The sequence below is a fragment of the Molothrus ater genome, chromosome 2 (genome assembly GCF_012460135.2).
Source record: "Molothrus ater isolate BHLD 08-10-18 breed brown headed cowbird chromosome 2, BPBGC_Mater_1.1, whole genome shotgun sequence".
Lineage (NCBI taxonomy): Eukaryota > Metazoa > Chordata > Aves > Passeriformes > Icteridae > Molothrus > Molothrus ater.
In genome coordinates this window covers 112,724,268-112,738,665 of record NC_050479.2, presented here as the reverse complement: position 1 = coordinate 112,738,665, position 14,398 = coordinate 112,724,268, and the positions used below count along the sequence as shown (strand labels likewise).

Genomic DNA, 14,398 nt, shown 5'->3' with positions numbered 1-14,398 from the left:
TAGGCTAATGTGACCCTCTATATATAAAGAGGATATTAAAATAGCCAGGACTCTTAATACATATTGATAAAAGGAATGATTTCAGAATATTACATGTGATCCTCTTTTTAAAAATGAACAAAAAAACCCCATGAAACCTGAAAGAAAATACAGACACTTCAGAAGACAGCAACAACTCTCTTGAGGGCTGGAAGTGAGAGATTTCAAAAGCTCTCTGTGTTTGCCTTTTAAATATAAACTTGGCAGTCAATAATAAAGTTCTCAGGGAGAAGAAAAGCTGCAAATTTTACCCATTTCTGGGGGTCATCTGTAATGCCTCCCTACCTTGCTGGAAGATACTGAAACTTTTACGTGGTACAGATGTGATGTTATTAGTGCTGTCTTCAGAAATGAATGTCTGTGTATTACTCTGCTTTCCTTGCAAATCTTAGGCTTAACCACTCTAGAGGTAACAGTGAAATGTTTAAAATGAGTAAATCAAGCTGGGTAAACCATTATCAGACTGTGATTCCATGAAGTTGGCCAAAATCCTGTATTAATTGTGTTAATTCACACATACCCTGTCTGGAGATGTGTAAAAAGAAGAAGAAAAGAAACTGGTGAAATGAATATTTGGAGGGCATTTTTTCCTTGGTTGTACAGACACGATGGCAGAGTTCATCTTTAGAAGAGTATTTTGGAATGAAAATTAAAATTCCGCCCTGTCAGTCCTTGGAGCTCTGCTCATCGTAATTTTAGGTAAAACAGTTTCCTTGGGACCAGGTAAAACCTCTGAAAAGATTAATTTCAGTTGTAAAGTCTAATAATAGCAGTGTAAGATAGTGTCCAGAAAAAAGGAAACTGAAGCTCAATAAGAGATAATGAGTAATAATAATATATATTAAAGTATGTGCTGGCAAAAAAAAGCTAAACACTTCTAAGAATGAAATGTGCAAGTAATTAAGCAATAGGCTTGCAGATATATGTTCAAGTCTGTATATTATTATGGAAATGTTAGAATCCCCAGTTCAGTTATTTAAGAAAGGACATTTAAGTGCTGAGTTCTTTTTATCCAAAGAGTTTTTTTTAAAGGGTCTTTGAGTTCATTTTGAATCGTGACATGACTTTGTACTGGCAGACCTAAACTCTTGTTCACTGTGCAAGTTTTAGAGCCATCACCTCAGAAAAGTGCCTGCTAAAAGTGGAGGTTGGATGTCACAAATGTCAATAACATTGCTGAGTCTCAACCAGTGTACTCAGAGCTTTTCCCGTAAAATATTCACTGCAGTGGTTCCAGACACACTTCTGTTTATGCTGGCATCTAATGGCTTGTCCATAATGGACACTTTTCATTTTTTTTAAGAAGGATGGAGCTTTTTATGGCATACAAAGGAGCATAAATAAGTAAATGTAGGGACAAGGGTCAATAAATATGACTTTGTGATCCCATTAGCTTTTTAGGGAATTTTCTCATTATAAGCATCATAGGAGTAGTGCCCACCATATTTTTTTAGTCTCTTTGCATATGAATTTCCAGTTCTTTTGAAACTTTCCTCGTCCTGCAGGCAGAAGGAAGCCTCCACTCCTGTATGTCATTCAGATGTTTACATGCTGGCAGTTCCTCTCAGCTTGGAGCTCTTTGGCAGAGGGATTTTCTGCCATAAGAGCTGTGAGTGGGAAGTGCCTTGGCAGGGCAGATTTGTCTGCCATCAGGGCTGTGCTGCTGGGGATAGGCTGCTTCTTAATCACCTCATTTAGAGACAGCTTGGGTGTCTCTGTCCCACACTGAAGTCTAGCATGTAGATACCTCCAAACCTCTGAAGTGCTCGAGGATTTTATTGCTTTATCCATGTCCTCATTTGTGTTGCGGACTCTGTTGAATCCACAGCTTCACTGGAGTTTGTATTTCTTTGGCATAAACATAAGGTTTACTTGATATTTCAGTATTTGCACATTTCTGATTGATAATTATTTTATGTCTTATAATACAAGTGCTGTTGGAAAGACAGCCTTTTCATTTTTATGATTTTTATTTTTGACCCTGAAGGTGATACCGTTCTAGTTCTGGTTAGTAGTTATTTGGTGGTTTGAATCCTCCAGTTGGAGAATTCTCCAATTGATTTGAGTTTTCCAGTTCCTACAGATTTGGTAGCTAGAGGTGAGAATATGTGAGCATTCAAGAGCCTTGGTATGTCAAATGTATCAAAAATTGTATTTTAACAAAACTCAATTACTCATTGGGGATCATTTGGTAAATGTATATGAGGAATATTATTAGATCATGGATCAACTAAATCTAAACTTAATATACTTTCAGTGATGAATTTACTCTAGTTTTTTAATTTTTTTAATGTATAGCTTTGAGCCTTCAAGTAGTACTTGATTAATTCAGGCAAGGAATTAATTAATTCAGGCTCCACTGAAGAAATGAATTAGTTTTCTTTTCTGTATTTTGGGTCTTGTTCCACAGAAGTATTAATTTTTTAATACCTGGATGATGTTTATTAAATTGTAGTCTTGCTACCACAAAAATTGTAAAACTGAAATGACACTTCAAACCCTAATTAATGCTGCTCAGAGAAAAATTTATTTCTGCCTGCAGGTCTGTAGGAATAGCACTTGACAAAGAGGAAGATATAACTTGCAAATCAGCTGGCAACAAAGTACATAACAAATAGGCCATGTTTTCTAGGGTGGAGAGAAGATGGGGGGGAGAGATGGTAAGAAGAAAACAGACACCTAAGATGAAATGAAATATTCTCAGAAACCTGCTGAGCAGTTGGTCCTCTATGAAAAAGAAATGTGTAAATCCAGTTTGGTTTTTTTTTTTTCCTTTGGAGGTAACAGATCCCCAGTTGTAATCAACTTAAAAGTTTTACACAGGAAACTGCTGCATCAAATGTCAAGTGAGAAGATGCTTTTTTTTACTCTTCCACAAGAGCACGATAGCCTGACACAAATAGAAAATACTATGACAGCTGTAAATCACATAAAAGACAGCAAATCATCTCAATGAGGATAGTGATCTTTTTTTAAAGTAAAGTAGGGATTGTAAAAAGTTAATAATTTTTACTCATATTATTCACAAAGCTTCATATGGTGAAGTGGTGAAGAAGTGGAGAGCAGAATACTCTTCTTTGTTGAATATATTTAAAAAATGTCATTATTTCTTCACATAAACCATTAAGCTTTTATATGGTTTATGTTGAGCTTTTTACTTGCCTGTAAGTCTGTTGACAAGACAGCAAACTTCAGTTTCAGGTTAAAAGTCACCATCCACTCAAACGTGGAGGAGCTCTAAGTGTCACTAGTACAAAAGAGAAGGGAAGATGCTGGGTCAGGTTCCCTCTAATAAGGTTCCAAGTTCAGTGTCCATGCCAAGGTGCCTTTTCCATAAAGCAGAAGAACATAACCTGACTTCTGCTGCTGCTGTACTGCTCTCTATAAACACATTAGAGAGAGTTGTACATTAATTATTTGGACAGACAAGAGGTAGAAGAGAGCACACAGCAATATAAACCCCACAAATGTGTGCATAGTGGGGTCACGTTTCACATTAATTGCCTAATTATTTTTCTCCATCATTTAACCATTCAAATAAGAACTGAAATTAGTGGGCTGTAAGGAGGAACTCAGCAATCAAAACACATCACTCAATAATTAAAATGAACTGCCCTGTATAATACTTAATTTTATGTTTAAATCCTAATACAGATTCCTGAAGTTAGAGGGTCGGATGAAACAATTCCATTAGAGGGCAGTAGTACCTGTGGGTAAAATGTCTCATGTACTGTGTATATTTTGTTTAGCATCAGTGAATGGAAGTGAAAAAGGAAGTTAATGTAATTTAACATTAAAATAATGCAGAAACATTTTGTAATATACAGTAACATGCATTCTATCTTATATCAAAAAACCCAATATGAATATGACAGAAGTTATGCAAAATATATGCAGCAGATACTGACACTGTGGTACTCCATCCAAGAGAGAAACTGAAGTTGTTTGTCTTTCTGTGTTCTCAATTTGTAAATTGAATAACTTTATTTCTGGCAAGTTTATGGGTTTCATAAAAAAATCTTACTTTTGAAACTGTGTATTTTATTAGCTTTAATGCTGCAGATTTTCCAGTTTTCCAGGCAAGAGATTGCAGGAATGTGCATGTTTGATCAGGCATCTTTTAGTGGTGAAATATCAGTAGTGTACTGTGATTTGGCAATGATTTCTGCAAAAGATTTAGGGGTTTTTATGAGTTTTGAGATTTTTTTTAGGTAAGAAATGTAAGGCATGAAAGCCCAAATGAACCTGGCCAACATGGCAAGTTCAGTCCTTCCTGTTTTAATACTTTGCTATGTCTAATCCAAGCAATACCACAAACACCATTTCTTTTTCCATTTTCAGTTGTGTTACTTGATACTACAACTGCCCTCGGAGAACTAGGATGGAAAACATTTCCCTTAAATGGGGTAAGTCTCTCACCATTTTGATTTTTTTGGTCTGGATTTTGGCATTCTGACACTCCAGAAGTGAATGGGTGGATATTCTTCCAATATAGACTTGTCTGAAAGATTTTAGTTTTTCTTAGGAGTAGAGCTGCCTGTGTTGTGAGTAAGAATTACGGATGCAAGAGTGACATGAGTACACATTATTATGTTCTTCTCTTGCTTTTCTCAGTACTAAGTATCTACCTTACTTTAAATCCAATTCTAACTGTTATACATCATAAAGTTTCATATTAAAAAATTCCTATGCTGGAGGAATGTGTTACGACTCCTTTTTTTTTGTGAAATAAAAGGAAAAATAATTTTCTGTTTTGCAAATTGGAACAAAAATTTTATGGTTTAAGTAAGAACAAGTATGGACTTCAGCATTTGATAATATGGCATCAGATTGCCTAAATAAGAAAAATGAAAACAGTAATAGTGTCTGTTATCCTTGGGGAGAGTGAGCATGGGGTAGAGCAGCATTTTTACTCTCTAAAGTTCAACCATCAGTGCTTTGCCAGTGGCTGCACTTTCAGAACCTGTTTTTTTTCTTTTCCTCTCAGCTAATGCATGTCACAGAGTTTCAGGGGCATTTGGAGTTTCACTTTTAAAGTAAGATGCACTGTTCTGGAGCATTTAACATGTTCTGCATCAACTTGTAGTTCTGATGTCAGTGTACATACTGTGTATCACTTATTTTTATACTAGCTTGCATTATCTCCTGATTCTCGTGTATGAGGCATATAATTACTTGCTTCTCTGAAATGAGCTCAGAAAATACTGTTTTTTCTGAGAGAAACATCTTGTTCCATTTTCAGTCATTTTATTTGCCATGTTCTGTTCCAGAAGGAAGTAGAAACTGTCTACCCTCAGCACCTTAATAATCCATTTTTATAAAATGCCTTCTGTGTCTTTGCCTTCAGGGATTTCAAGCCATATGACATTTCTTAATCTCAGCCTGTTTTCAACTTTATGGATTACTCTTTTTCTTTGTGTTCCTAGGCATAATTTCCATCTCTCACAGATACTTCTGTGTTTTACATTTTGTATGCAGTCTCATGCAATCTGAGTTCTAATTCTGAAAGTTTTGTTTCCATTAAAAATCTCAGACAAAGTACATACTGTCATACACCACAATGAGAAATGAATCAAGGAATTTTTGCTCTAGCAAAAAGTAAGGACTGTCATCTACCATGATGAGAAAATCCAGTGTGGAATGTTTTACTTGAGCACTGGGATAAGCCCCATTGAAGTGCACAGTACATTTGGAAAGCACAAAAGATGTAATTGCAGTTATTGTGTAAATTCGTAAAAGCTCTAGGTACTCCAAAATAGCCAGAGTATACAAACACAAAAACATGTGCACTCCAAGTTAATTCAAAACACAGCAATTATAACATGTATTTTTTGGCTCCTCATGCATATCCTAAACAATAGTTTTGCAGCCTCTTGAGGGTTTGAGGTGTCTTAGGACCTCTGCTGTATATTAAGAACTGGCAGCACTTACTAGAATACATAAAGGAGTTTACATTTCAGTAAGAACCTGGGATTCAATTATTAAAATTATTTCCCAAAAAATGTACAAAGTTATTTGAAAAAACAAAAGGAGCTAGAGTAAATATGGGGCAGAAAAGTGTTTTTTAGCATAAAATCATAGAATCATTTATATTGGAAAAGACCTGAGTCCGACTCTTAACCCAAGACCACCATGTTCACCACGTCCCCAAATGCCACAGTCACACACTTTTTGGACACTTCCAGGGATGGTGATTTATGTCATTTATGTCCACAGTGCTACCTAATCTGAGTTATTCTTGTATCCTAATATAATCCAAAATATGGCACAAGCATTGGTGTGATTGAGATTATCACTGCAGAGATAAGAATCTGTTTTGTCCCATGATGGGCACATTAGGATTTTCTTGTTTCCTGAAGGAGAGTGACAAATTTTGTACTGTTGGTGTTTTTTGAAAGAAATTTTTGTTCCAATACTATTGAAATCTAATGTGTTACTTTAATCAAACCTTAAGTGTTTGTGTAGTGTTTATGTGTGTAAGAAAAATGTCATTGACATATGATTATTGCTCTACTGAACATTTTTGATGTTAGGAGGATGGGATGATGGGTTTTCCTGAGCCTGTGACATTAGCAGAAGTCATTAATTTAGTGGCACACTCAGTCACGAGGAATGTTTTCATTAAATTGAAGAGCAACTGAAATAATAATGCTTGGGATTTGTGTAATATTGAGTATGCCTCAGAGATTTTAAACTAACAGGCCAGGGTGAAGTGGGATAAAAAAATCAGGAGGTTCTTTTGGAACTTGCAGAACCTTAACCTTTGCCTCCCAGACTTTTTATTTATAGTAAAGTCATTACATAACATTTGTAAACTTTCAGCAGTTTCAGTCATCATTGAGCTGCAATGATAACTGTGTTATTCATGTCTTGGGAATATAATATGTGCTTTTGTTTTAAAATTTTCTTCCCAGTTATTTGTGCATCCTTCCTGAAGCATGAGAATGCAATGTTTTTTTCTTAAAAATGTGTTTTATTTATGTGTCAGATTTTTTTCCTTGTATTTTGAACAGGTAATAAATTTAGTGCCTAGAGCTACAAAAATGCAGCATAAAACATTAATATCTCTGAGGTCAATAGCATCAACTTTTGTTGACTGAGTTCCAGTTTAGCTTCTTAGTGATGGGCTGTCTAAAATTTCTGCCTTAATAATGGACACATCTGATACTTCCTCTGTTCTTTGGGCTGTAGTTCAAAATGACCGATTGATTTATGAAAAAGCATGCACTATGAAAGGAGATCTTTACTCACCAATCTGTCACTTCATAACCTTGAAAATATAGAATAGAGGTTTGGGGTTTTTTTGATTGGTACAAAAAATGGGAAGACACAAGTTCATGTGTTTCAGGAGAGGATGTGGATGGAAGATAGTGGGCAGTCTCAAGTGCATGTGAAGTAAATGCAAAAAAAACCAAAGTCAGTTTGCTGACCTTGGGGACTCAGTTAGGAACTGGGAAAGAAATAAAAAAAACCTGAAAGCCCAACTGAAATGCAGTATTCCACAACCTTCCTTTAGACATTAGCAGTAATAGTAATAAAGTAAGGTACCTTATTCAACTGCAGTCGGTGAGATATCTTCCGTCTTCAATGTAAAAATATTATTTATTTCCCATTGCATTAATCATTGCAACACAATTTTGTGAGCAAAGTTTGCTCAGAAGCTGTGGTTTGGGGACTGTTGCCATAAAGGCATGTCCAGTCCTGATAAATTTCTGCCATAGAATCATAAAATGGTTTGGGTTGGAATGAAGCTCAAAGATGGTCCAGTTTCAACTCTCGACTGTGGGTAGGATGCCATAGGACCACGCTGCTCAAACCTCACACCAGCCAGTCTGCCCTTGAACACTTGCAGGGAGGGGGCAGCCACAGCTTTTCTGGGCACCCTGTGCCAGGGCCTCAGCACCCTCACAGGAAAGCATTTCTTCCCAATATCCAATCTAAACTTCCTCTGTTTCAGTTTAGAGCCATTAGCTCTCATATCACTCCATGCCTTTGTGAAAATTCCCTCTCCAGGTCTCTTGTGGGACTGGAAGCTGCTCTTATGTCCCCCTCCCCCACCAGCCTTCTCTTCTCCAGGCTGAACAAGCCCAACTTGTGCATAGCCACTCCAAAAATCAGTTTAAAAGGAGGGCAAGGTGACTCACAGCACAAAGCTGTGAGAATTTACATGTGGAAAAGTCTTATAAGAGCTATCTTGACTTGTCATAGCAGACACAATGTATGGCCTCAGCAATAAAGAACCTCCTAGAAGTCCTCTAAATTATTTGACAACTCTGTCAGTGAAACTACTTTAGTTTCCACAATTATTTGAACAGTTTCCTTGTCAATTGGTAATCTACCAATTAATCTATCCAGGCAAATAATTCTGGTTTGAATATCTTGTTTCTATAGAGGATTTTAATTCTTTTTTAATAACAATTGCTAATATACAGTATTACTGATCTTCCTGTGTTATGAATTTTTTGAGACTAATCTTGTCAAAGTACTGATGTTTTTCTCCCTACCAGACTGTTTATATTACCCCCTCTGTTAAAATAATTGTTTTACAGTAAATGCATTCATCAACAATTTTTTTAGCTGATTCTTAGCTAATTAGGAAACACTTTTGTAGTTTATGGTAATAAGAGTTTTGAATGGCTTGGTACTGTTTGTCACAGATGGCACTGATGTTTTCCTGTGCCAGCCTGCAGACATTTCTTTCAATGCAGCTGCATCCATTTTCACCTTCATCTTTTAAATATCTCAGAAAGTGATGGGGAGAATATCTCTTGGAACATTCCTCTACAATACTTAACATTTTTAACGATTCATTTCCTTAAGCAGACTGTCTTTGAACTGTATTTATAAATGTAAGGAAGTTTATATACTTAATACCAATTTCCTAAATAAAACAATGCTGTTTTCTCAGCACTGTTTTGGTCACCAGTATAAACTTAGCAGCAAAGGGCAACTGGAAGGAAGTTAACTCTGTCCCAGAGAGACACTGTAAACATAATTAAAATTCAAGTTGTGTGAAAGTTACCAGGATAAAACAGCAATACCATGAAAAGACTTCTATCTGAAAGTATTTCACTTTTCTTCCAAACCAGTCATAGAATCATTTGGGTAGGAAATGATTTGGATCACTGAGTCTGACTGCAAATAAAACTGCCAAGTCCTCACTAGGCCATGTCCATAAATGCCACATAGACTTGTCTTCACACTTCTCCAGGGCTGAGGACTCAACTCCGTCTCTGGACAGCCTGTTCCCATGCTTGGTAACTTTTTCCATGAAAAGAAAAAATCCTAATATCCAATCTAAACCTCCTCTAGTGCAAATTCAGGCCATTTCCTCTCATCATGCCACTTGTTCCCTGGGAGAAGAGACCGAGCCCTGGCTACCCCCTCCTTTCAGGTGGCTGTAGAAAGTGATAAGGTCCCTCCTGAGCCTCATTTTCTCCAGGCTGAAATCCCTCAGTGGCTTCTCACAACACTTCAGACCCTTCCCCAGCTCCATTCCCCTCTCTGGAGATGCTCCAGCCCCTCAATGTCCTTCTTGTCCTGAGGGGCCCAAAACTGGGCACAAGATTCAAATTGTGACCTCACCAGTGCTGAGTACAGAGGGACAAGCCCTGCCCTGCTCCTGCTGGCCACACTGTTCTTGCTTCAGGCCAGCTGTTTTTGCTCCTTGGCCACCTGGCACACTCTGAGCAGTCTGTGGAACACAGAACTGCAGCTGTGTGGGGAGATGTTGCAGAAGCAGCAAGTTCTTTTAACTAAGAACTTCTGAGGACAAGAAAAAATATCCAAAAGTCTAAGTTCATTTTCCCCTACAGCAGTTCAGCTGTGGTAAAGTTACATCTGTGAAAGTTCATCAGCAGAATTTCAGAGGTGTTACAGAGGCTGTGGTTTTAATAGGAACTTTAATAGAAGCTAGGGATTTAGCTGTCAGAACATTTAACAGGGGTGAAGGGAAGGAAGCTAATCAGATTTTCACACAATATGGGGAATTTACAGAGATGACATTAAGAAAAAATATTGGTACTCACGTATTTGAGCCATAATTTGGGCATAATCAGATACCATCCTCTGCAATGCCATATTTAGAATCCTTTTTGACACTCAAGTCATTATTTGAGGAAAAAGGTTAAATCAAGGGCTAAGTATTTTGGGATTAATTTCCATCTGCAGAGATTAAACAATTAGGTATATCCAAGATCTAGTTAAATGGCTTTCTTAAAGGAGTTGTAGTTACTCATATGAGATGACTTGCTTGTGAGAGTCCAGTTTCCATGTTTCTTTTAGAAGCATCTCTTAGACCACATAGGCTTTTTTTCTTGAAAACTGAATGTCCTAGAAACTGTCAGTGTCCAGGTAGATTGGTGCATGTCTAAATTTTTGGGTTTGCCTGTATTTCCTGATAAAATTGCAAAAATCTTAATTTTCTTGGAAAACCCTGGAGCCACAGAATTAGCTGTGGCTGTGCTGGGAATTTGAGAGTCTGCTGGATGGATGCAGGGTTATGGTAGCATGGCCCATCAGAAATAGGTAAATTCAAAAAATTTGCTAGGCACTGTAATGTGATAATATTTGTCCACCCTCAGTTTTTGTGTACATACACTTAAGCAGTATCCTGATTTTTTTTATGTGGAACATCTAATTGCAGATTCCACAGAGGCTTGGCTAAATACATGGTTGTGTTCTTATTTTGGGCCCACAGGTGCTTGCCACTTGCCAGATCTAAACCATTCCTAGTCTAAACAATGACATGTCATAAATTAAAAACAAAACAAAACCAAAAAACCTCAACCTCCCAGAAAAAAAAAAAAAACCACCAAAAAACCCCACCAAACAAACAAAAGTTAAATATAAACCTACAAACCACTTAGAGGGAAGCAGATATAATGGAGGACGATTATAAACAAATTTGTATGCTCCAGTACAGAACAGCCATATACTTACAGCTCATATATAATCTGTAATAGTACAGCATTAGAACCAGTCTCTGAACTGCTCCAAATGCAATTTATTGTATTTTTAGTGTTATTGTGTGCTAAATCTCAAATTGATGATAGTAATGCTGCATATATTTTTACATTAATTTTCCATTTCTTTAAATTTAAATAGTCTTATGTACATACATACCCCTAGTAAAGGCAAAATTTATTGTATATATTGATTATTTTTCAATGTATATTGTATATTATATAGCAAAGGAGGGCCAAGAGTGGCAATAGCACTATTTCTATTTTCTGTTGTGTTTCTTATTTTAGGTGTGAGAACCATTCTAACTGGTGGAGCACAGTAAACATATAAGTTTTTAGTTGTGCAGGCCCACAGAATGAATGTTAATTCAGTATTATTTTTTTAAAAAACATAGACTGGTTGGAAATTTAAATAAATAAGAGTACCGTGCATGGGTTGCACATTGATGCGCTCTGTGCACAAAAACCAGCTTTTAAATTTGTGTAGGCTGCACATTCATCTCTTGCACTCACAAGTTTACAATATTTTGGCTTACCAATGCAGGCAGTAAGGAAAAAAAAAAAAGAAAGTATAATTTAGTGAAAAATTAAACTTTCTTGTTTTTTTTTTTTTTTTTTAATAGAAAGAATTGTGTTTGAGAAGGAAAACACAGTGGGTTGAAGGAAGAAGAATGGTTGATTTAATTTTCTGTTTGGTGTCTTTTCAGCAGTGTTGGATTCCAGAATTTTATGGTTTCTGTCATGCAAATATTTTGAAATTCAAAAAATTCCCTCATATGTATATACCAAATTAAATATAATATTTTCTGTTACAATTCAGCCTTCACTGTGCAGGCACATGGGGCAAGAAAGAATGACAAACTGAGTGCTGCCCTCAGTAAAAAAATCAAGGAAAAGCCAGAACAAAATAAAGTGGAAGAAAGCAATGTTTATGGAAATACCAGGTGCATACTGAACACCTCTTTATCTCAACCATTGTATTTTCAGAGACTTCAGAACTGCTGCACTGAACTCGTGGGAAATACTCTTTGAAATTCCTGTGTGCTTAGGAAATGGTCCCATAAATGCTAAAGTAGGTGATAAATATCTAGGGATTCTGAAAAGAAATCTCTCTGAATTGTTCCAAAGCCATAATTTTTTTTTCAAAGAGGAAAGGTAAAATTGGCAGCAACAGAAGATGCTTCACTGTCTCATGACCAGGTGCTGCTTTTTACTCAGATGCTTTGTTCATTAATTTTGGGAAATTCTAACCAAACTTCTGCTTTTTTTTTATCATTTTTATTGCCAGGAATAATTTATATTCTAAAAGTGGATCTCCTGTGTATAATGAAAAACAAAAGAATTAATATATTCTTAAGGATTTGCAGTAGCCTGACCTTATATTTGAAGTCTTTACTTAGACTTAACAGAAGAGAAAGCTAAAAAAAAACCCAACAAAACCCAAACCATGCCACCTTTACTTTTGAACCTTTTACAGATGTTTAAATACATGGAATAAATTTTTTAAATTACAGAGAAGTAACCCGATTATCAAGCTGGAAACATTTTCTAAGCCTCTTTAACATACTTAGGCACACAGAGTCCCTTTTGCAAATTGCAGTAAATCATTTATGTTCTGATGGTGCTTTAAATGATAGGATTATAGGATGTTTGTGGGTACCAGGAGTTTTAACCATTGCCAGGATGAAAATACAGTATCCAAATAGTTCTTCTGCTCCACTGGAATTCTCACCAAGTGAGAAAAAAATACTCCAGCTGGACTGAAAGTCTGGTTCTTTCAGAAATTCTCCTCTGCCTTGCCCTCTCTGCCAGTAAATGTCCAAACCTCTGGTACAGCATTTGAGCTTGAAAACCCTTATCTGAAGAACAGTTAACTAAATAAAGTGTGCAGCAATTGCTAGTCCAAAATATAGAGAATTGTATAGAGAACTTCAGATTTAAGAAGATACACTTCAGACAGTAATTTTCACGATTTAATATCCTGCAAAGGCATCCAGGAGAGTACAGAGCCTTTACCACATGGATTATGTATTTATGTAAGCAATCCTAGCAGAATTGGATACTCTTCACATAATCCTACCAATCTACTTCAAAAAATGGAAAATAGATAGTTTGTATAAATGTCTATTGGCTGCTAATAAGGAAACAGAATTATTTAATAATTATAATTCCATGGAGAACAAAATAGAAAGGAACCCAGTATAAAATCTATGTATTTATGAATAATAATTTGTAACTGTATTTTAGATTTAGGAGGATAATCCTCTGCTATTGTATTTAATCAAAAGAATCCTATCCTATGAGTTTAAAACATAATACATGACTTGCAGAGATAAAGTGAAAGATCACAAGTGCTGTTGAGATGTAGTATTTGAAGAGCACAGGTGTTCTACCTGACCTTTTGTTTTGACTTTTAAGAAGTCCAATAAATGTTTCTTTTAGATTTCCTAGTAGTGTTAAAAGCTGGGCATACTGTAGAGGAAGTAAAAAAAAAAAAAGTTAGCAGACACAACAGCTGAATAATGTAATGATATGCTCAGTATGGCCTTGTTCAGTATTTTCTCTCCATGCCTGCTAGTACTTTTCATCAGCTTTCCATGCTATAAGGAATAGTCACAATTTCTTAATTTTCTTAAGGAAGAACTTCAACATTTTGTTTTCCCTCTCAGCTGATGGATACGTGGATACTCTTGCATTATGCCTATGACCAATAGGTCATGAAGTGGTGAGAAGTAGAATTTTTATTCCATAAAAATTGGATAGAAATGTTGTATCCTAGGTATTACTGGTTTTTGGCATGTCAGAAGAACGCTACTAATGATTTTATATCAAAATATTTAAAGGCTTGATAGAGTTCATTATTAACAGTAGCATAACTAAGGAGATTGGTTCCTTTTTTCTTGTAGGCTACTAAGGGGATTGACTTTAGCTCCCTGATTCTTGCCATGATGATTAAGGGGATTTGTTTAAACACCCCATTTCATGTGGTATAGCTACTGTAAAAGGATTAGTTTTGGATTCCACTTCCATGTGGGAAAGCTAAGGGGATTAGCTTTAGCTTTTCATTCCATGACAAAATAACTAAGGGCAATTGCTTTCACTGCCCATGTGGTTGCATCAAGATTTGTCTTGCTTTTGCTGTTCTTGTTTCAGTTTCTTTCCTTCTGCTCTTACTGCCCAAAGTCATTTGACTTCAGGCTTTCTGCCCTCCTGATGGAAGGCTACTGCCCGTACTGAGCTTTGCATCTGTTAAGGAGAACTAAAGAGACTGATGAAATCCTATGTGTTTTGTTCTTTTCCTCATGGAGGCTCAAATGTTAGAATTCCTCTGGATAAAATCAAGTGTAGGAATTGTAATAACTGCTAACAGTGCTAGTCCATATGAGGCAGTATTT

General features: G+C 36.2%; 1 protein-coding gene across 4 annotated transcripts in view; it reads left to right on the top strand.

Moving 5' to 3' along the window:
• The window catches only part of EPHA6 (EPH receptor A6), a 374,340-nt gene that overhangs the window by 23,345 nt on the left and 336,597 nt on the right, over positions 1-14,398 (top strand). For all 4 annotated transcript variants that reach the window (XM_036388927.2, XM_036388906.2, XM_036388943.2 and 1 more), the window contains exon 2: positions 4,381-4,445. In XM_036388927.2, the coding sequence (XP_036244820.1) occupies positions 4,381-4,445 (65 nt within the window). The remainder of the gene's footprint in view (positions 1-4,380; positions 4,446-14,398) is intronic.